Source organism: Panthera uncia, assembly GCF_023721935.1.
Source record: "Panthera uncia isolate 11264 chromosome B3 unlocalized genomic scaffold, Puncia_PCG_1.0 HiC_scaffold_1, whole genome shotgun sequence".
Taxonomy (NCBI): Eukaryota; Metazoa; Chordata; class Mammalia; order Carnivora; family Felidae; genus Panthera; species Panthera uncia.
Window position 1 is genome coordinate 75090557 of NW_026057582.1, and position 21016 is coordinate 75111572.

The 21016-nt window shown below is 35.5% G+C and overlaps 1 protein-coding gene across 1 annotated transcript; it reads left to right on the forward strand.

The window, feature by feature from the left end:
- Window positions 1-4626: 4626 nt before the first annotated feature.
- Window positions 4627-5566, forward strand: LOC125910359 (olfactory receptor 4L1-like). Its single transcript, XM_049614116.1, has one exon. It carries the CDS (start codon window positions 4634-4636, stop codon window positions 5564-5566), a length of 933 nt encoding a protein of 310 aa, XP_049470073.1. The 5' UTR covers window positions 4627-4633.
- Window positions 5567-21016: the final 15450 nt, after the last annotated feature.

The following is a 21016-nucleotide window of genomic DNA, read 5'->3' on the forward strand; positions in this document are numbered from 1 at the left end:
TATTTTTAAAAGACATTTTTCATGGCAATTCTAATTGGTAATAGCTGCATGGGGAAAATAAAATTTTTTATAAAATTCCTAGATTCTGTCAAAAAGAGTGAGAAATCTGTTAGCAATGTCTGCTATGCCTTTCTCAGTGTAGGCTATTATATTAAATATATTAATTTTACTTGAATAAATTCATTCAATTACTAACTATAAATATTGAGATTGATAAAATAATATTAATAGAATTATAATTTCAAGTCTATCATCTATGATAGATCCATTTTCTGTTAATGTGTTCATCCTTCCCCAACCAAAACACTTGAATTAGTGCTTTTTCTGAAAAGCACTTACTAGTGAAAGTTCACATGGCTGATACACTTCACAAACTCACAATCCACTTAAATAATGAGAAAGTAAGTCCTTGCTCTGAACTCTAGGTAACACCAGCACGTTTATTTTAATGATTCCCTTTGGGGGTTGATCACCAGTCTGCATCTTACTTATGTTCTTGTCCTTTTTTTCTTTCTGTACCTACCAATGATTGTCAATTCATGGAGGTTAAAAAAGATAATATATATTCAGGATCTCACTGTATCTTCACATCTTTGAAGAGGCCACTCTTCAGCTAGAACTGGTAGGTTTCAATAGCAGTGCTAAAGAAAACTGCAACTGCACACTTTAATAAAGGAGAAGACATTTTATAAGAAACTTAGAACTAAGTGAAAACCATATTATTCTGATCATGAGGGCAATAGTAAAAGATAATTTTGGTCAAATAGTAACTGAACACTGTATCTACTTTCAGTAAGAGTAAGAGCCACATTCCTGATCTGAGGGATCAGTTTTATAGCTTGAGTTCATGTTCAGGAATATAAATTTGAATTAGTTTAATCCTTACAGGGTAAAAATATAAAATAAAAAATAATTTAGGATATTATAAAATAATGGAACAACTAGGTTCTTCCTTGGCTAAGTTTAGCATCTGTGACAAGTCTGAAATGTAAAATAATAAAATATCATATCAAGAAAATGAGAAAAGGTGATTTCATATTATTTATCTATGTTTTACTTCCCCACATTGAGTATTTCAACACAGAAAACACATAATATGCTAAGATAATGATTAATTTAAATCATTTTTTTATTTTAATTTTAATTTTTTTACATTTATTTTACAGAGAGGGACGGAGGGAGGGAGAGAGAGAGCAAGTGAACAAGCTGATACAAGTGAGCAGGGCAAAGGCAGAAAGAGAGGGAGAATCCCAAGAGGGTTCCATGCTGTCAATACAGAGCCAAATGGGGGTTCCATCCCATGAATGGTGATATCATGACCTGAGTTAAGTCAAGAGTTGGACACCCAGTTGGGTGAAATTTGGCAGAGGACAGATAGTGCGATTTTTTTTGTCATGTTAATAAAATTAGGCCTGAGTCATGCAGGTTCAATTTTTTAAATCAATTTTTAAAAAATGTTCCCCTCAAGTACACTTACTTTGTTCACTGAAGTCATATAACCTTTCAATCAATACAATTGTCCAAGTGTACTGCTAATGTATTTGTTTTGGTAATTTTGCAACCCAAGGTCTATTTCCTATTCTTCTGCACCCACTGGCCTTTTTCCTACCTACCTTTAAAACAATTATTTTAATATTTTAAACTTGATCAATATATGAGCGTGAAGCCCTTTGTGCATCTATAATGCTGAGCCCTTTACTATCAAATATACACATTTTTTAATTAGAAAAAATATTTATAGTGGCCATTTTGTCAGCAAATCTTTTACATTTGAAACATTTTTTGTTGTATTTTTTTTAATGTTTATTTAAAACAGAGAGAGACAGAGCATGCGCAGGGGAGGGGCAGAGAGAGAGAGGGAGACACAGAATCCGAAGCAGGCTCCAGGCTCCAAGCTGTCAGCACAGAGCCCTATGTGGGGCTCGAACCCACAGACCGCAAGATCATGACCTGAGCCGAAGTTGGAAGCTCAACCGACTGAGCCACCCAGGTGCCCCCCAAACATTTTTTGTAGTGAGTGAATATCACCTGTGATTTATCCAATCTGTATATGGCTTCACCCTCTCATAAGAAATATTGATAGAAAACCCTCAAGTTCAATAAAAACTGCATAGCATTTATTCTCACTAAAAGAACTATTTAAGTACATTTGTGGAAATGTATGGAAAAAGACTTTTTTACTGAACATAGACACACAGTATTGGACATCCCACAGCTTTTCTTCCTCAGGTAAGCAACCTCAGTGTAAAAAAGTACAGTAAGTTTTCATCCTTTAGTCACATAAAAAACACAGGAAAAAGTCAGACTCTCCAGTCATAGGTCATCCATCCCATTCTCAGACAAATTTCCTTCTAGAGAGAAACCAAACCATGCCCTATCTACTTTATCTGATTATTTTTCATTTCTTTTCAGTTCATCGTGTTTGTATAGTACACACCATACAAAAGCTTAAGCTTTCCATTTGAGGTTTAACTGTGGCGTAAGTTAGGAAGAATTCTTTTGTTTCTCATACTCTATTTTTGCCTGTGTCTGAGTAGAAAACTATATATTTTAAAGAGAGTTCATCTTCGATCATTTGTACAAATCCACATGTTGAATGATTTCATCTATCATAACATATTTGAATCCATCTCTATGTACACTTGGCTGGAGATATTTTATAAAGGAGTTCATAACATTTCAAAAATCCTAAATTAATATTGTTCTTTGCTTTTAATTTTCCAATTTACATATTAAGCTATAAAAATTACTTTTAGAATTCTCAATATTTTTCCTTTAGTATTTTGTGACTGAGGACTATATGGTTTTAAAACTATTCATAACTAGTATGTAACTCATTGACTACATGAACTAGAATACCAATGGTGATAATAAATCTTTGTAATGAAAACAATTAGGTAATTATATCATTTAAATTTAAAAGAGAAAAATACATTTATTTACACTAAGTCTTCTTTACCAAGTCTTCCATTGTAAAATTCTCCTGTGGTTCTTAACTGGTTTGAAACTCTATAATCACCAGAAAATGAGATAATGCTAAAAACAGAATTTTGTGAATGCACACACCTACCGTCTATGTATGTACAATAAAATATACAAATATATTCCATATATATTATCCTTTGGAATCTCATAACAACCTGTAATTTGCAGAGTAAGTATAATTTATTCTTACAACAAAATAAATCCATGTTCAAAGGAGTTAAAGAGCATATTTCCCTCGTAAATGTTGATGACAGGACTAGAATATAACTCTTGACTCTTGGTTCAGTTTTTTTCCTTACTCTAATAGTTGGGCTAAACAATAACACCTGAATATTTCATGAACTATTAAGCCAAAAACTGTATATTCAGAGTAAATTTTCCACAACCTGTTCTGATGCTCCAGAACTAGCATGTGGTGTAAGTATATGTATTTGTGTTTACGTGTATATGTATGATTCTGTATCTGTGTCTGTGTGTTTGGTGTGTATCACTAATAATTTTTCAAAAAAGTAAAAAACAAAACAGAAAATAAAAGCTGTGACCAAAAGGTATAAGTAAAATGAAAAAGTGTATAAAAATGAGCCATCAGTCAGTCCAACATGGGAACACATATAGAGTACAAGTGTCAAAGATATATGAGAGAGTAAGAGTCAAGAATCAGTCTGCAGACAAATGTGAAATATCAGAGGAAAGCACTGGGTACAAAGAATAATGGTACTTATTAAAAAATTGCTGGTTGTTCAGAGTCCATCTATATATTAAATGCAAAGGGACAAGAAGGCAAACTCCAGCCAGGAACCCAGCAACAATAGATTCATGCAAATAGGCAAAAAGTCTCAACACTCTAGGTCAGCAGTTTGTCCAGAAACGAAAGTATTAAAGAGCATTTAAAAAGATCATAAAGGAGGAGGAGGAGGAGGAGGAGGGAATGAGAGAGAAAAGAAGGAAGGGAAGAAACAAACATGGTGGTGGGGAGGAATAGAGGAAGGAGAGGAAGGAGAGGAAGGAAAGGAAGGAAGCAGAGAAACAAACCAGTACATTGAGAAATACTTGTTTCTGCCCAGAAACTAGGAAGCCTGTTTTATTATTTATGGTTTTTGTGGGCGACGGTAAGAACATATGACAGGCTATAGCCAGTTTAAAGCTTCACGAAGAATTTGCTAAATTCCTAAAGTTATTTGCTTCGTGGCAATATAATTAAACTCAATGCACATACATGAATATTTCAAATAATAGGTACCACAAAGTTATATGACCATATTACTATCCACTTGAACTAATTCATTTGACTAATGGCCATTTGGTTCCTCTAGTCATTGACCCATTGAACTCATGGTTCATAAACTCATGATAGAAACAACAAATCCATGTGGAGACACAATCTATGCCTGAAAAATATGTTTATAAAATTTTACAATAAGCTTCTCTTTTGTGACTATCTGGCTTTAAAAAATGCAGTAAAGTGAATGTTCCTTGAATTAATCTATTAAAATGCATTTTCCAGAAATGCCCATCTTCTCTTTTTCTATGTGAATCAAGCACTACTCTCTATATGGCCATACCTTCAAAACTATCAAAACTTAAATGGTCACTTTTTCCAGATTTTCTACATTTTAATGACTTTGAAAACTCCTACATAGACTAGATAATGAATAACTCAGTGGTAACGGAGTTTGTTTTGTTAGGACTCACCAACACTTGGGAACTTGAAATTTTCTTTTTTTTCATATTTTTGTTGGCCTATGCAGCTATTGTGGCAGGAAACTTTCTCATCGTGGTCACCGTAACCTTTGACTCACATCTGTACTCCACACCAATGTACTTCCTCCTTGGAAATCTCTCCTTTCTGGATATGTGTATTTCTACAATCACAACCCCTAAGATGGTCACAGATTTTCTCAAGGAGAACAAAACTATTTCCTTGTGGGGCTGTATGGCTCAGATGTTCTTCCTCCACTTTTTAGGGGGCAGTGAGATGACTCTTCTCATAGTCATGGCTGTTGATCGGTACATTGCAATATGCAAACCTCTTCACTACACATCCATCATGAACCGCCGGGTCCTCATGGGCTCTGTGCTGCTGTCCTGGGCAGTTGGTTTTGTGCATACGATGAGCCAGATGGTTTTTACTATCAACTTGCCCTTCTGTGGTCCCAATATAGTGGACGATATTTTTTGTGACCTTCCCCTAGTTCTAAAACTTGCCTGCACTGAGACCTATGTTCTGGAGTTGCTGGTAACTGCTGACAGTGGACTGTTGTCTTTCATCTGCTTCATACTCTTGCTCGTTTCCTACACTGTCATTCTGGTAACTGTCCGACGTCGATCTTCTGGTGGACTCTCCAAGGCTCTGTCCACACTGTCCGCTCACATTACTGTGGTCACTCTGTTCTTTGGGCCAATTATCTTCATTTATGCTTGGCCATTCAGTAGCTTTTCAGTGGATAAATTTCTTTCTGTGTTTTATTCAATTATTACACCTTTACTGAACCCCATTATTTACACTCTAAGGAATCAGGAGATGAAAGCAGCCATTAGTAGACTGAAGACCAAACACACCCACAGAATAAAGTGGTATTAATTCGTCTGTAGACTTTTAAAAATATTCATCATGTATATTGAAATTATCGCATGTTCCATCATTACACAACCATGACGTATTTAGGTTTTTTGGGAATTATTTTCGCTGAAATTTAACCCAGTTGGGGTTAATAATTTTTTAATGTAATAAAGAATTAAATAGAAAAAAAAATGTCCCACTAAACTATAGTTGAAAACCCAGAAATGTTCAAAACTAGATTTCATCAAATAAAGAGAAATCAAATATAAATTGATCTATTTTTAATTCAGAAATAGGGATCTTTCAGCTCAATTCTCTAGTTGGGTAAGTATGCATAAAATTGCATGAACTCTTCAACTCACAAGTACACACAAATAAACTCATTTTTATGGATCTTAATATGCGTAAGAATTATTACTCTCTTTGACAAGGCAAATAAGCTAGTTTCTATGAGTGGGTATGTTCAAACAGTAACTGTCATGTATGACAGGAGAAGAGGCACATATTTCTTTCTTAAGAACATAGAAATTCCATCTGATATATAGGTGAAACACAACTCATTTTACCTTATTCCTTCATTCTTGTTTGTATTCATATTTGTTCTCACAAAACTTTCCCAGAACCAAGTAAGAACATTACTACTGCATTAATCCTCATAGACAAGGAAAAAGGAAGAAGTTTCTATATATCCCAGGCATTCACTTCACAACAAAACAGGAAATATTCAACCTTATTAAGTTGTATAAAGTTTAGTCAATTATAAAGGTTAATTTATGGTCCATGGTCATTAGAATAAAGACATTCCATGACCTCTATGATATCAAATTCAAATGCTCTGCTTTTGCCCACTTAGGGTCCCTTTTATAACCTATCCATTTTCTTCATTGCCTCTTAAGCAAATAAGTATTAAGCATATGCTCTTAATTATATTTGTGTAATATACTACCTGTAGACCAAAGGGTGCTTTAAAGATGTATTCCTAGCCATATGTGCATGACATATTTTAGACTAAATTTCTATTTTAAAAAACACATTAAGGAGGATAGTAACCAGGTCCCTAAGAATCATTGGGCATATTTGTATCTTTTTCTTTTGAGCTATTTTAATCATAAGGTGTAGACACCTTATGTGGCTTAGTAGAGATAATCAAGACCTCTAAGCAACCATCTATACCCAGTTATTTTACTGTAGCAAAGATCATCACTATCATCAACTCCAGAGGCATCATTCCTTTTCATGCTTTTAAAATTATTTCTCTCATTTTTCATACATTGTGCATAAAATATATTTTTTGTGTGTTTTTACCCTGATATACATGGAATCTATATATGCTATTATTGTAAAAGCTATTTTTATCTCTGTTTAGTGTCTTAAAGAGTTATCTCTTTTGTGTTTCTCTGGTTCATTATTTTTTACTATGAAAAAAACATGTAACATCTTAACCATTTTTTAGCGTACAAGTGTTAACTTTGTGTACCCTGTACAACAGATTTCTAGAACTTTTTCATCTTGCAAAATAAAAGCCTATATTCATGGTTCTAGAATTCCCCTTTCTGCCTCTAGCTAGCTCCTGGAAATCACCATTTTACCTTCCATTTAAGGGTTTAGCTGTGTTAGATACTTCATGTAATTGGATCATGCAATATTTGTCTTTTTGTGACTGGCTTGTTTCACATAGAATAATTTCCTCAAACTTCAACCATATTGTAACATATGACAGAATTTCCTTCTTTTTAAGGCTAAATACTATCCCGTTGTATGTATATGCCACATTTTCTTTATCCATTCATCCGTAAAAGGATATTTAGTTTCCTGTCTCCTCTTGGCTATTGTAAATAAAGCTGTAATAAACATGTGTGTGCAAATATGTCTGCCAGATTCTGTTTCAGTTCTTTCGGATACATATCCAGAAGTCAGACTGTTGTATCACATGGTAATTCTATTTTTAATTTTTTGAGGAACCTTCATACTTTTTTCCAGAGTGGCTATACCATTTTACATTCCCCTTAACAGTGAAAAGGTGTCCAATTTCTCCGCATCTTTACATCCTCGTCTGTACTTGTCATTTTCTGTTTTTGTTCCTGTTTTGATAGTGGTCATCCTAACAGGTGTGAAGTAATATTCTGGTTTTGATTTACATTTCTCTGATGATTAGTGATTCTGCGCTTTTTTTTTTTTCATATGTTTGATGGCTTTTTGTGTATTTTCTTTGGACAAAAGTTTATTCAAGTTCTTTGCCCATTTTTTCATTGGGTTACTTGTTTTTTTGTTGTTTAGTCAGGGGAGTTCTTTTTATATATATTATGGATATTAGCTCTCTATTAGATAAATGATTTGCAAACATTTTCTCTCATTCTGTAGGTTGCCCTTTTACCTTGTTGATTATTTCCTTTGCTGCATGGAAGTGTTTAAGTTTGATGTGGTCTTATTTGTCTGTTTTTCTCTTGCTGCCTTAACTTTTGGTGACACATCCAACAAATAATTGCCAAATCCAATGTTTTAAAGATTTTCACCTATGTTTTCTTCTAAGAGTTTTATAGTGTCAGGTCTTACATTTAGGTATTTAATTCGAGTTAACTTATGTATATGGTGTATGGTAAGGGTTCAACTTCATCTTTTACATACAGATATCCAGCTTTCCCACCATCATTTATTAAATCTAGTGTATTCACTTTAATGTCTACAGAATCTAATTTTAAATAGACTAAAATTTATTTAAACCTCCTCCTCTTGGGAGACATTTAGAGCTCTCACATTATTTACTCTTTTAACTAATGGGTCAATTGAACATACATCTATGTATTTCTTTGTGCACCTATGATAATTTCTCTAGGATATGTACTCAGAACTGGAAGTGCTGAGTTTTAATTAAAAACATTCTAACTTTATCAGAAATTACTAAACCTTTTTCAACATTGCAGATATTTACATTCTATGAAGAGTCCTAATTTCTCCATCATTTTGTCCATACAGGATTTTATAAGGTTTTTTTCTCTCCCAGTTGGATGAGTTTAAAAATATTTTATATTTATTGCATTTCCTTAGTTAATAATGAATTTGGACATTAATTCAAATATTTATTGCACATTTTGTTTTGTTGCTCCAGTTCATACTTTTGTTGATTTCTCTTCTGGGCTCTTCTTTTTAAACTGATTTTTATAACTGTATACATGTAGTTATAAATATACATATTTTATAATATGCATATCCACACATAGATTGAACTGAAAATATCTTCACTCTTACAGATTGGATTGACATTTTGATGTTTATACATACACAAAATTTAATATAGCTGCATTTGTCAACCATTTTTGGTTTGTCATTTTATGTCTTATGTAATACATCTTGACAGCTGATAGCCCAAAATATTGTTTTTTTTTCTTTTTTCTATATTTCTTTTCTTTTCTTTTCTTTTTTCTTTTCTTTTCTTTCTTTTCTTTCTTTTCTTTCTTTCTTTCTTCCTTTCTTTCTTCCTTTCTTTCTTTCTTTCTTTCTTTCTTTCTTTCTTTCTTTCTTTCTTTTCTTTCTTTCTCTCTCCCTCTCCCTCTCTCTTTCTTTCTTTCGAAAGAGAGGGGGAGAGGTGGGGGAGAGGTGCAGGCAGAGGAAGAGGGAGAAGGAATCTTAAACAGGCTCCTCTCCCAGCAGGGAGCCTGACAAAGGACTTGATCTCATGACTGTGAGATCATAACCTGAGCTGAAATCAATAGTCAGATGCTTAGGGGCGCCTGGGTGGCTCACTCGGTTAAGTGTCCAACTTCACCTCAGGTCATGATCTCGTGTTTCATGAGTTCAAGCCCTATGTCGGGCTCTGTGCTGACAGCTCAGAGCCTGGAGCCTGCTTCAGATTCTGTGTCTCCCCCTCTCTCTGCCCCTCCCCTGCTTGTGCTCTCTGTCTCTCAAAAAAATGAATAAATGTTAAAAAAAAATTTTTTTAAATAGTCAGATGCTTAACTGACTGAGCCACCTTGGTGCCCTTGTCTTTCTTTTATAATTTTAACCTCTTTTTTTTTATTTTTCCTTCCCCTCCCCCATGGGTTTCTGTTAAGTTTCTCAGGATCCATATAATTTTAAACTTTTATTTTTTTCACATTTGGTTATTTAATCCAACTGGAAGTTACATTTTCTATTAGTATCTTATAGGAATCAAATTTATTTTTATATGAATATAAATGATCATCCAAATATCATTTACTGAATAACTTTTCCCTACTGACTGTAATGTCATCCAAGATACATGTAAAGTATCCATTCATCCATGTCTGTTTCTGGCCTCTGTCAGTCCTTCCACCAGTAATTTTGTTTCTCAGAGAGAACACTACACAGTGTTAAATATAGTTGCTACTGTCATTTGTCTTAAATGCTCTGCTTTAAGCATATACCAGTTCCATCTGTCAATCAACTCTTCTAGATGATTTCTGGATAAGTTGTCAAATGCAAATAATTTTAGGATAGCAATTGAAATTGGATAGAATTTATTAATTTGGAAAGAATAGATAACTTTATGATTTTGATTATTCTAATTCATCAACCTAACATATCTCTTTATGTTGTTACATTTTTATGTAACATTTTATATACTATTTTCAAAATTTGGTAATATTTTAATTGATTTGTCATCAGGCATCATATTTTGTTATATTACAATGGAATCTCTTTGGTGCTATATTTTAGTAGGTTGTTACTGATGTAGAAAAATATATTTTTGTTTGTTGATTGCATATACAGCAAATTTATTGAACTTTCATACCATTCATTCTTATTTTGTTTAGATTCCTTTGAGTGCACTAATTAGTTTATCTAGAAATCAAGTAGTAATTTTTTTCATCATCCTTTCCAAACAAAGTGTTTGCTGGTTTTTTTCATTTTGCAGTATTGCATTTGGTTAGAACCACCAGTACAATGCTGAAGGGAAGGAATTTATTTTCCAGCATTATAGTGTCTCTTTCTAAAATATTATCATGGGCTATATATCCTTCTTCAAAATTAAGATATGCCTTTTCTATTAATTTCCAATATTTTATTAAATCATCAATGATTGTAGAATTTATTTAAAAATTTATGCACACTTTAAGATGATTGCATCTTTTCTCAATTCATCTGTTATACTAGTGGATTGACTTAATATTGTTAACATTTCCTTGACTATGTAGTTGAAACTCCAAGTTGTAATAATATGACTTTTCTTTTGCTTTTCATGTCTCCAGATTTAATTTACTAATTTTCTTTTCATTTGTTTTATAATTGTTCATTGTATAACTTTCTCTCTTTTTCTATTGTCTGAAACAGTTAAAAATATATTAAGGATTTTGTTACTTATTTTTAGAAGTAACAGATGAATATGGGGGAGAAAGAGGGAGACAAACCATAAAACAGAGGCTTAACTATAGAGAACACACTGAGGGTTGCTGGATGGGGAGGTGGGTGGAAGGGAGGGATGGGTTAAATGAGTGATGGGTGTTAAAGAGTACACATGTTGTGATGAGCACTGGGTGTTGTATGTAAGTGATGAATCACTAAATATTATACCTGAAACTAGTATTACACTATATCCTAACTGGAATTTAAATAAAAACTTGGAAGAAAATAAAGAAGTAAATAAAAGTTGAATATAAGCTCCCTCACCTACCACCATCTGCTCTAAACTCACACCTGTTCACTTTCACGTTTTCCAGAGTGGCTGCACCGGTTTGCATTCCCATCAACAGTGTAAGTGGGTTCCCATTTTTCCACATCCTCACCAGCACCTATTGTTTCTTGTATTGTTGATTTTACCTATCCTGACAGGTGTGAGGTGGTATCTCATTGTAGTTTTGATGTGTATTTCTCTGACGATGAGTGATGTTGAGCATCTTTTTATCTGTATGTCTTCTTTGGAAAAATGTCTATTCATGTCTTCTGCCCATTTTTTAAATTATATTATTTGTTTTTTTGAGTGTTGAATGTTATTTACATATTTTAGATATTATCCTTTATCAGATATGTCATTTGCAAATATCTTCTCCCATTCCATAGATTGCCTTTTTGTTTTGTTGCTTGTTTCTTTATATCATGCAGTGAGGAAAAGATTTAGAGCACCAGATGATATATATTGGCCATTTTTCCTATATCTTTTCTATTCTAACCCTTACATAGCATCAAGATAAAAACAATGTCTCAGTTTATTGTATACTAGAGTCTATTTATGTTTCTTCTAAATTCTTGACTGCAATTCTCTTCAAATAGTCACTCATCCTAAATGGATTTACTATCTCCCTTTATATATGTTAATTTCCTTATAAAATAGGAATGACTATTCTATGAATGTATATGATTTATTTTACAAAATGCCATTCTATGTTCTTTTCCTCTCAATACAATTCATATTGTTTTATATAAGTGGAGTTCTTACTTCAAAGTGTTACTATTATCCAGTAGCACCAATACCAATCACCTTACTACCTATTCACCAAATGACAGCTAAACTGCTTCTGATTTCCTGTTACCATAAATTATTTCTTTTTTTAAATGTTTATTTTGGAGAGAGAGAGAGAGGGAGAGAGGGAGAGAGGGAGAGGGAGAGAGAGAGAGAGGGAGAGGGAGAGGGAGAGGGAGAGAGGGAGAGAGGGAGAGAGGGAGAGAGGGAGAGAGAGAGAGAGAGAGAGAGAGAGAAACAGAGACAGCACAAGTGGGGGAGTAACAGAGAGAGAGGGAGACACAGAATCCAAAGCAGGCTCCAAGCTGTCAGCACAGAGCCCAACGCGGGGCTCAAACTCACAAACCGTGAGACCATGACCTGGGCGGAAGTCAGACACTCAACCAACTGAGCCACCCAGGTGCCCTGATGATTTCATGATTAATAACTGTCCAACAGTCCTATGTAGGTGAAACAACTTCTCTAAGATAAACACCCAGAAGTGAAAAGAAATGGACATAAAGCATTTACCCACTTAATTTCACTAAATATTACATACTGCTTTCCAGAATGATTGTAACTCCACCTACAGAGGAGGATCCAATTGCTCATGTCCCCACTACAAAATAATAATTTGCCTTCCTAAATTTTGTTTGCATATAGAATAATGTCTTATTGCTTTAATTTGCCTTTTTCAGGTTATCATACCTATTAGTTATTCAACTTTTGTATGAATTACTCTTTTAAGATCTTGGTCCACTTAAAATGGGTTTTCTGTGCTTTTCTTGTTGGTTTGCATGCTGTACCTATGCATTGCTCAATACATTAGCTAGTAACTTATATGTCTGTTTAAATTCTAGTTTAAATGAATTAAAATAAATAAAATCAAATGCATATGCATGCATATAAACATACATGATTTCCATTTCTATTAACCTCCACTTTTTGTCTTTTATTTTACCATTACCTTGTTATTTTGGTAGCATCAATTGGTATATGGCTTAATATCTAGTTATTTTCAACTTGCAAATATCATCTTAAGTTTGCCTATTATAAACAATAAAGTAATTTTTGCTATATTATTAATAATATTGAATATTGGTCTTATATGTATATATAAAGATATACAAATATACAGATAATATATTTACATGAATAGATCTATGTTTATACAAGGTATACAGATAGGTAAATATATTAAATTATATTTCATAATATAGATATACATGATTATATACATGTACAGACATATTAATATGTATATGTTACATATGTATTATATATACACATATAATTTTATTTCTGAACTTTGAGAGTAAGTTCTAGACATAATACTCTTTTACCTCTAGCCACCTCAGTGTCTATTTCCTAAAACAATCTAATTTTCAAAAGGAAATCAACATTAATATAATATAAATAATATATCGACCTTGTTTGACTTTTTGGCCAATTATGAGAATAATGTTCTTTTAGAAAACAAAGTATCTGGTCCAGGACCAATTCAGGATCACAAGTTGTATTTCATTGCCATATCTCTTTTTTACTTAATCTTCAATAATTCCTCAATTTTCCTTTAATTTAATGTCCGTCAGGGCAGAAATCTCATTGTTTAGTGGTGTGCTTCCTGTGTTTCATTTTGCCCAAATGTGCAGATATATGGTTCCTTCCCCTCTTATTCTCCTTTTTGCTTGCTTACTATAGACATTATTTTGGTCTTTTCATTTAACAATGTATCTTGGAAATATCAGGTCATATGACCTCCATATCAGTTCATAAAGATCTTCCCCACTCTTCATCACAGCTGTGTGTGTCTCAAATATTCTAAAAAATATGGGAAAAATAGAAGAGAAACACAATTCAAATGCTCTTTGGCAGCTTATCATACAACCCTAACAAGTTCTCATGTGACTGGGACTAGAGTATTCGTGTCAGATCAGTGTTACCATAGGCTTCAGCAAGATATTCTCATAATCCTTAATCTAGTTTCTCAGATCATTCACTTTCTACTCATTTCTGTGTCATTGCTACGTTAGACTTCAATTAAAGAGGCTGCATCGCCTAATAGCTTGCTCTTAACTCGCCAGGAATAAAAGAAATATTTCTTTTCTTTTTACAGATTAACTCTTTATGCTCTGCTGGTGAGGTTTGATTCTGTAATTGATTCAAGGTACAAACACAAGGATGCTCAGACAAGGAGGGATTGAACCACATTTAAATTCAATGGAAGTAATCCAATCACATCTTCCCTGGGGTAAGGAGGTGACATGTTTCTGTATTTACATCTGAGGTCACTGCAAATGATTTATATGTAGAGACTTCTATGTTTTGTGGCTTCTTAAAAGCTTTGAACACTTTCACATTTTGGTAATACCATTAGAGTAATGGTGCCTTGCTAACAAAGGATTTTTTTAAAGATATATTTACCAAGCACATTCACTGCCAAAGTGCAGGTACATGGCTGACATTCCATCCATCTGATATCTCTATCTGTGGGAGAATTCTATTTTAAAGTGAGTCATATAAATAATAAGGATGGAAATAGTTATTCATTTTGCTGGCACAGGAAGCAATGAACTTTTCTTAATCTGATCATTTTGAAATCCAAAAATTAAAACAAAAATTAATGGTTGCATAGTCACTTGAAGAGAAGAAAGTAAGCCGCCAGCTCTAAAAATGTCCCTAATCTCCCTAGTAGGTCTTACCTCATCTGTCCTTTCAAATCGTTACTGCTCTAAAAGATAATACCATCACAAAACTGAAGCATTATTCTCTCAACAGACAGAATTCCTAGTAAAATCATCTACTGAAGATTGTGAGAATTTTCTAGTACATATTGGACATGACCTAATACTACCAGAAACTATATTCAGAAGTCTAGGTTGGAGTTTATACATCTTAGCAACCTGTTCCTTCTAAAAGAACTATGAATTCAAAAGATTCCCAGCCATCTAGAAATTTTCCCATCTCAACACGTTATTACTGCTTCTGAACTGATAAGCAAAAGAGATGTTGCAAACATAATAAAGTCAATGCATTTGCCTGTTAAAGCTCACATAAAATAGCAAATGTTAGCCGAGTTTGTTGTAATCAGTAGTGAAAGGCATGCTCGCAGGTTTGGAAAGATGTGTTAGAGACTCTGGAATATGAGCTAGAAGAAAATTTAACTGAGAGCTATGAAAATTAAGAGAGATAATTTACATGAAGTTCTGCAAATAGCAGAATCTCAATAAATGAGTATATGTATTGTCATTGAGGAAAGATTTTTCTGCCAGGCAGCGTACTAGGTGCTAAGAAGACAATAAATAAATTTAAAAAATTCATAATCTTGGAAGACAGAAATATATAAAAATAACTACATCACTAGTTATAAAGGCAGTACTGAATGCACAGAGAAGAGAAATATTAGTTCTGACTTTGTTAGGAAAAGACCAACTGAAAATGTATTATTTAATGTTGGCATTGAGGGCAAATAGATTTAGAAAGTCAAGAGGATTCATTTATGTAGATGCAGGTATTTCTTCTTTTTTTTTTTTTTTTTTTTAATATATGAAATTTACTGTCAAATTGGTTTCCATACAACACCCAGTGCTCATCCCAAAAGGTGCCCTCCTTAATACCCATCACCCACCCTTTCCTCCCTCCCACCCTGCCCTCCCTCCCACCCCCCATCAACCCTCAGTTTGTTCTCAGTTTTTAACAGTCTCTTATGCTTTGGCTCTCTCCCACTCTAACCTCTTTTTTTTTTTTTTTTCCTTCCCCTCCCCCATGGGTTTCTGTTATGTTTCTCAGGATCCACATAAGAGTGAAACCATATGGTATCTGTCTTTCTCTGTATGGCTTATTTCACTTAGCATCACACTCTCCAGTTCCATCCATGTTGCCACAAAAGGCCATATTTCATTTTTTCTCATTGTCACATAGTATTCCATTGTGTATATAAACCACAATTTCTTTATCCATTCATCAGTTGATGGACATTTAGGCTCTTTCCATAATTTGGCTATTGTTGAGAGTGCCGCTATAAACATTGGGGTACAGGTGCCCCTATGCATCAGTACTCCTGTATCCCTTGGATAAATTCCTAGCAGTGCTATTGCTGGGTCATAGGGTAGGTCTATTTTTAATTTTCTGAGGAACCTCCACACTGCTTTCCAGAGCGGCTGCACCAATTTGCATTCCCACCAACAGTGCAAGAGGGTTCCCGTTTCTCCACATCCTCTCCAGCATCTATAGTCTCCTGATTTCTTCATTTTGGCCACTCTGACTGGCGTGAGGTGGTATCTGAGTGTGGTTTTGATTTGTATTTCCCTGATAAGGAGCGACGTTGAACATCTTTTCATGTGCCTGTTGGCCATCCGGATGTCTTCTTTAGAGAAGTGTCTATTCATGTTTTCTGCCCATTTCTTCACTGGGTTATTTGTTTTTCGGGTGTGGAGTTTGATGAGCTCTTTATAGATTTTGGATACTAGCCCTTTGTCCGATGTGTCATTTGCAAATATCTTTTCCCATTCCGTTGGTTGCCTTTTAGTTTTGTTGGTTGTTTCCTTTGCTGTGCAGAAGCTTTTTATCTTCATAAGGTCCCAGTAATTCACTTTTGCTTTTAATTCCCTTGCCTTTGGGGATGTGCCGAGTAAGAGATTGCTACGGCTGAGGTCAGAGAGGTCTTTTCCTGCTTTCTCCTCTAGGGTTTTGATGGTTTCCTGTCTCACATTCAGGTCCTTTATCCATTTTGAGTTTCTTTTTGTGAATGGTGTGAGAAAGTGGTCTAGTTTCAACCTTCTGCATGTTGCTGTCCAGTTCTCCCAGCACCATTTGTTAAAGAGACTGTCTTGTTTCCATTGGATATTCTTTCCTGCTTTGTCAAAGATGAGTTGGCCATACATTTGTGGGTCTAGTTCTGGGGTTTCTATTCTCTTCCATGGGTCTATGTGTCTGTTTCTGTGCCAATACCATGCTGTCTTGATGATGACAGCTTTGTAGTAGAGGCTAAAGTCTGGGATTGTGATGCCTCCTGCTTTGGTCTTCTTCTTCAAAATTACTTTGGCTATTCGGGGCCTTTTGTGGTTCCATATGAATTTTAGGATTGCTTGTTCTAGTTTCGAGAAGAATGCTGGTGCAATTTTGATTGGGATTGCATTGAATGTGTAGATAGCTTTGGGTAGTATTGACATTTTGACAATATTTATTCTTCCAATCCATGAGCAGGGAATGTCTTTCCATTTCTTTATATCTTCTTCAATTACCTGCATAAGCTTTCTATAGTTTTCAGCATACAGATCTTTTACATCTTTGGTTAGATTTATTCCTAGGTATTTTATGCTTCTTGGTGCAATTGTGAATGGGATCAGTTTCTTCATTTGTCTTTCTGTTGCTTCATTGTTAGTGTATAAGAATGCAACTGATTTCTGTACATTGATTTTGTATCCTGCAACTTTGCTGAATTCATGTATCAGTTCTAGCAGACTTTTGGTGGAGTCTATCGGATTTTCCATGTATAATATCATGTCATCTGCAAAAAGCGAAAGCTTGACTTCATCTTTGCCAATTTTGATGCCTTTGATTTCCTTTTGTTGTCTGATTGCTGATGCTAGAACTTCCAGCACTATATTAAACAACAGCGGTGACAGTGGGCATCCCTGTCGTGTTCCTGATCTCAGGGAAAAAGCTCTCAGTTTTTCCCCGTTGAGGATGATGTTAGCTGTGGGCTTTTCATAAATGGCCTTTATGATCTTTAAGTATGTTCCTTCTATCCCGACTTTCTCAAGGGTTTTTATTAAGAAAGGGTGCTGGATTTTGTCAAAGGCCTTTTCTGCATCGATTGACAGGATCATATGGTTCTTCTCTTTTTTTTTGTTAATGTGATGTATCACGTTGATCGATTTGCGAATGTTGAACCAGCCCTGCATCCCAGGAATGAATCCCACTTGATCATGGTGAATAATTCTTTTTATATGCTGTTGAATTCGATTTGCTAGTATCTTATTAAGAATTTTTGCATCCATATTCATCAGGGATATTGGCCTGTAGTTCTCTTTTTTTACTGGGTCTCTGTCTGGTTTAGGAATCAAAGTAATACTGGCTTCATAGAATGAGTCTGGAAGTTTTCCTTCCCTTTCTATTTCTTGGAATAGCTTGAGAAGGATAGGTATTATCTCTGCTTTAAACGTCTGGTAGAACTCCCCTGGGAAGCCATCTGGTCCTGGACTCTTATTTGTTGGGAGATTTTTGATAACCGATTCAATTTCTTCGCTGGTTATGGGTCTGTTCAAGCTTTCTATTTCCTCCTGATTGAGTTTTGGAAGAGTGTGGGTGTTTAGAAATTTGTCCATTTCTTCCAGGTTGTCCAATTTGCTGGCATATAATTTTTCATAGTATTCCCTGATAATTGTTTGTATCTCTGAGGGATTGGTTGTAATAATTCCATTTTCATTCATGATTTTATCTATTTGGGTCATCTCCCTTTTCTTTTTGAGAAGCCTGGCTAGAGGTTTGTCAATTTTGTTTATTTTTTCAAAAAACCAACTCTTGGTTTCGTTGATCTGCTCTACAGTTTTTTTAGATTCTATATTGTTTATTTCTGCTCTGATCTTTATTATTTCTCTTCTTCTGCTGGGTTTAGGCTGCCTTTGCTGTTCTGCTTCTATTTCCTTTAGGTGTGCTGTTAGATTTTGTATTTGGGATTTTTCTTGTTTCTTGAGATAGGCCTGGATTGCAATGTATTTTCCTCTCAGGACTGCCTTCACTGCATCCCAAAGCGTTTGGATTGTTGTATTTTCATTTTCGTTTGTTTCCATGTATATTTTAATTTCTTCTCTAATTGCCTGGTTGACCCACTCATTCGTTAGTAGGGTGTTCTTTAACCTCCATGCTTTTGGAGGTTTTCCAGACTTTTTCCTGTGGTTGATTTCAAGCTTCATAGCATTGTGGTCTGAAAGTATGCATGGTATAATTTCAATTCTTGTAAACTTATGAAGGGCTGTTTTGTGACCCAGTATATGATCTATCTTGGAGAATGTTCCATGTGCACTCGAGAAGAAAGTATATTCTGTTGCTTTGGGATGCAGAGTTCTAAATATATCTGTCAAGTCCATCTGATCCAATGTATCATTCAGGGCCCTTGTTTCTTTATTGACTGTGTGTCTAGATGATCTATCCATTTCTGTAAGTGGGGTGTTAAAGTCCCCTGCAATGACCACATTCTTATCAATAAGGTTGCTTATGTTTATGAGTAATTGTTTTATATATCTGGGGGCTCGGGTATTTGGCGCATAGACATTTATAATAGTTAGCTCTTCCTGGTGGATAGACCCTGTGATTATTATATAATGCCCTTCTTCATCTCTTGTTACAGCCTTTAATTTAAAGTCTAGTTTGTCTGATATAAGTATGGCTACTCCAGCTTTCTTTTGGCTTCCAGGAGCATGATAAATAGTTCTCCATCCCCTCACTCTCAATCTAAAGGTGTCCTCAGATCTAAAATGAGTCTCTTGTAGACAGCAAATAGATGGGTCTTGTTTTTTTATCCATTCTGATACCCTATGTCTTTTAGTTGGCGCATTTAATCCATTTACATTCAGTGTTATTATAGAAAGATATGGGTTTAGAGTCATTGTGATGTCTGTATGTTTTATGCTTGTAGTGATGTCTCTGGTACTTTGTCTCACAGGATCCCCCTTAGGATCTCTTGTAGGGCTGGTTTCGTGGTGACAAATTCCTTCAGTTTTTGTTTGTTTGGGAAGACCTTTATCTCTCCTTCTATTCTAAATGACAGACTTGCTGGATAAAGGATTCTCGGCTGCATATTTTTTCTGTTTAGCACACTGTAGATATCGTGCCAAGCCTTTCTGGCCTGCCAAGTTTCAAAGGAGAGATCAGTCACGAGTCTTATAGGTCTCCCTTTATAAGTGAGGGCACGTTTATCCCTTGCTGCTTTCAGAATTTTCTCTTTATCCTTGTATTTTGCCAGTTTCACTATGATATGTCGTGCAGAAGATCGATTCAAGTTACGTCTGAAGGGAGTTCTCTGTGCCTCTTGGATTTCAATGCCTTTTTCCTTCCCCAGTTCAGGGAAGTTCTCAGCTATAATTTGTTCAAGTACCCCTTCAGCACCTTTCCCTCTCTCTTCCTCCTCTGGGATACCAATTATGCGTATATTATTTTTTTTTAGTGTATCACTTAGTTCTCTAATTTTCCCCTCATACTCCTGGATTTTTTTATCTCTCTTTCTTTCAGCTTCCTCTTTCTCCATAACTTTATCTTCTAGTTCACCTATTCTCTCCTCTGCCTCTTCAAGCCGAGCCATCGTGGATTCCATTTTGTTTTGCATTTCGTTTAAAGCGTTTTTCAACTCCTCGTGACTGTTCCTTAGTCCCTCGATCTTTGTGGCAAGAGATTCTCTGCTGTCCTGTATACTGTTTTCAAGCCCAGCGATTAATTTTATGACTATTATTCTAAATTCACTTTCTGTTATATTATTTAAATCCTTTTTGATCAGTTCATTAGCTGTTGTTATTTCCTGGAGATTCTTCTGAGGGGAATTCTTCCGTTTGGTCATTTTGGAGAGTCCCTTGCGTGGTGAGGACCTGCAGTGCACTTCCCCTGTGCTGTGGTGTATAACTGGAGTTAGTGGGCGGGGCCGCAGTCCGACCCGATGTCTGCCCCCAGCCCACTGCTGGGGCCACAGTCAGACTGGTGTGTGCCTTCTCTTCCCCTCTCCTAGGGGCGGGATTCACTGTGGGGTGGCGTGTCCCGTCTGGGCTACTTGCACACTGCCAGGCTTGTGTTGCTGGGGATCTGGCGTATTAGCTGGGGTGGGTAGGCAAGGTGCACGGGGGCTGGAGGGGCAGGCTTAGCTCGCTTCTCCTTAGGTGATCCACTCCAGGAGGAGCCCTGTGGCAGCGGGAGGGAGTCAGATCCGCTGCCGGAGGTTTGGCTCCGCAGAAGCACAGAGTTGGGTGTTTGCGCGGAGCGAGCAAGTTCCCTGGCAGGAACTGGTTCCCTTTGGGATTTTGGCTGGGGGATGGGCGGGGGAGATGGCGCTGGCGCCTTTGTTCCCCGCCAAGCTGAGCTCTGCCGTC

What these genes read in the sequence shown, in the direction of transcription:
- LOC125910359 (XM_049614116.1), top strand. Translation starts at nt 4,634, where the DNA reads ATGAATAACTCAGTGGTAACGGAGTTTGTTTTGTTAGGACTCACCAAC.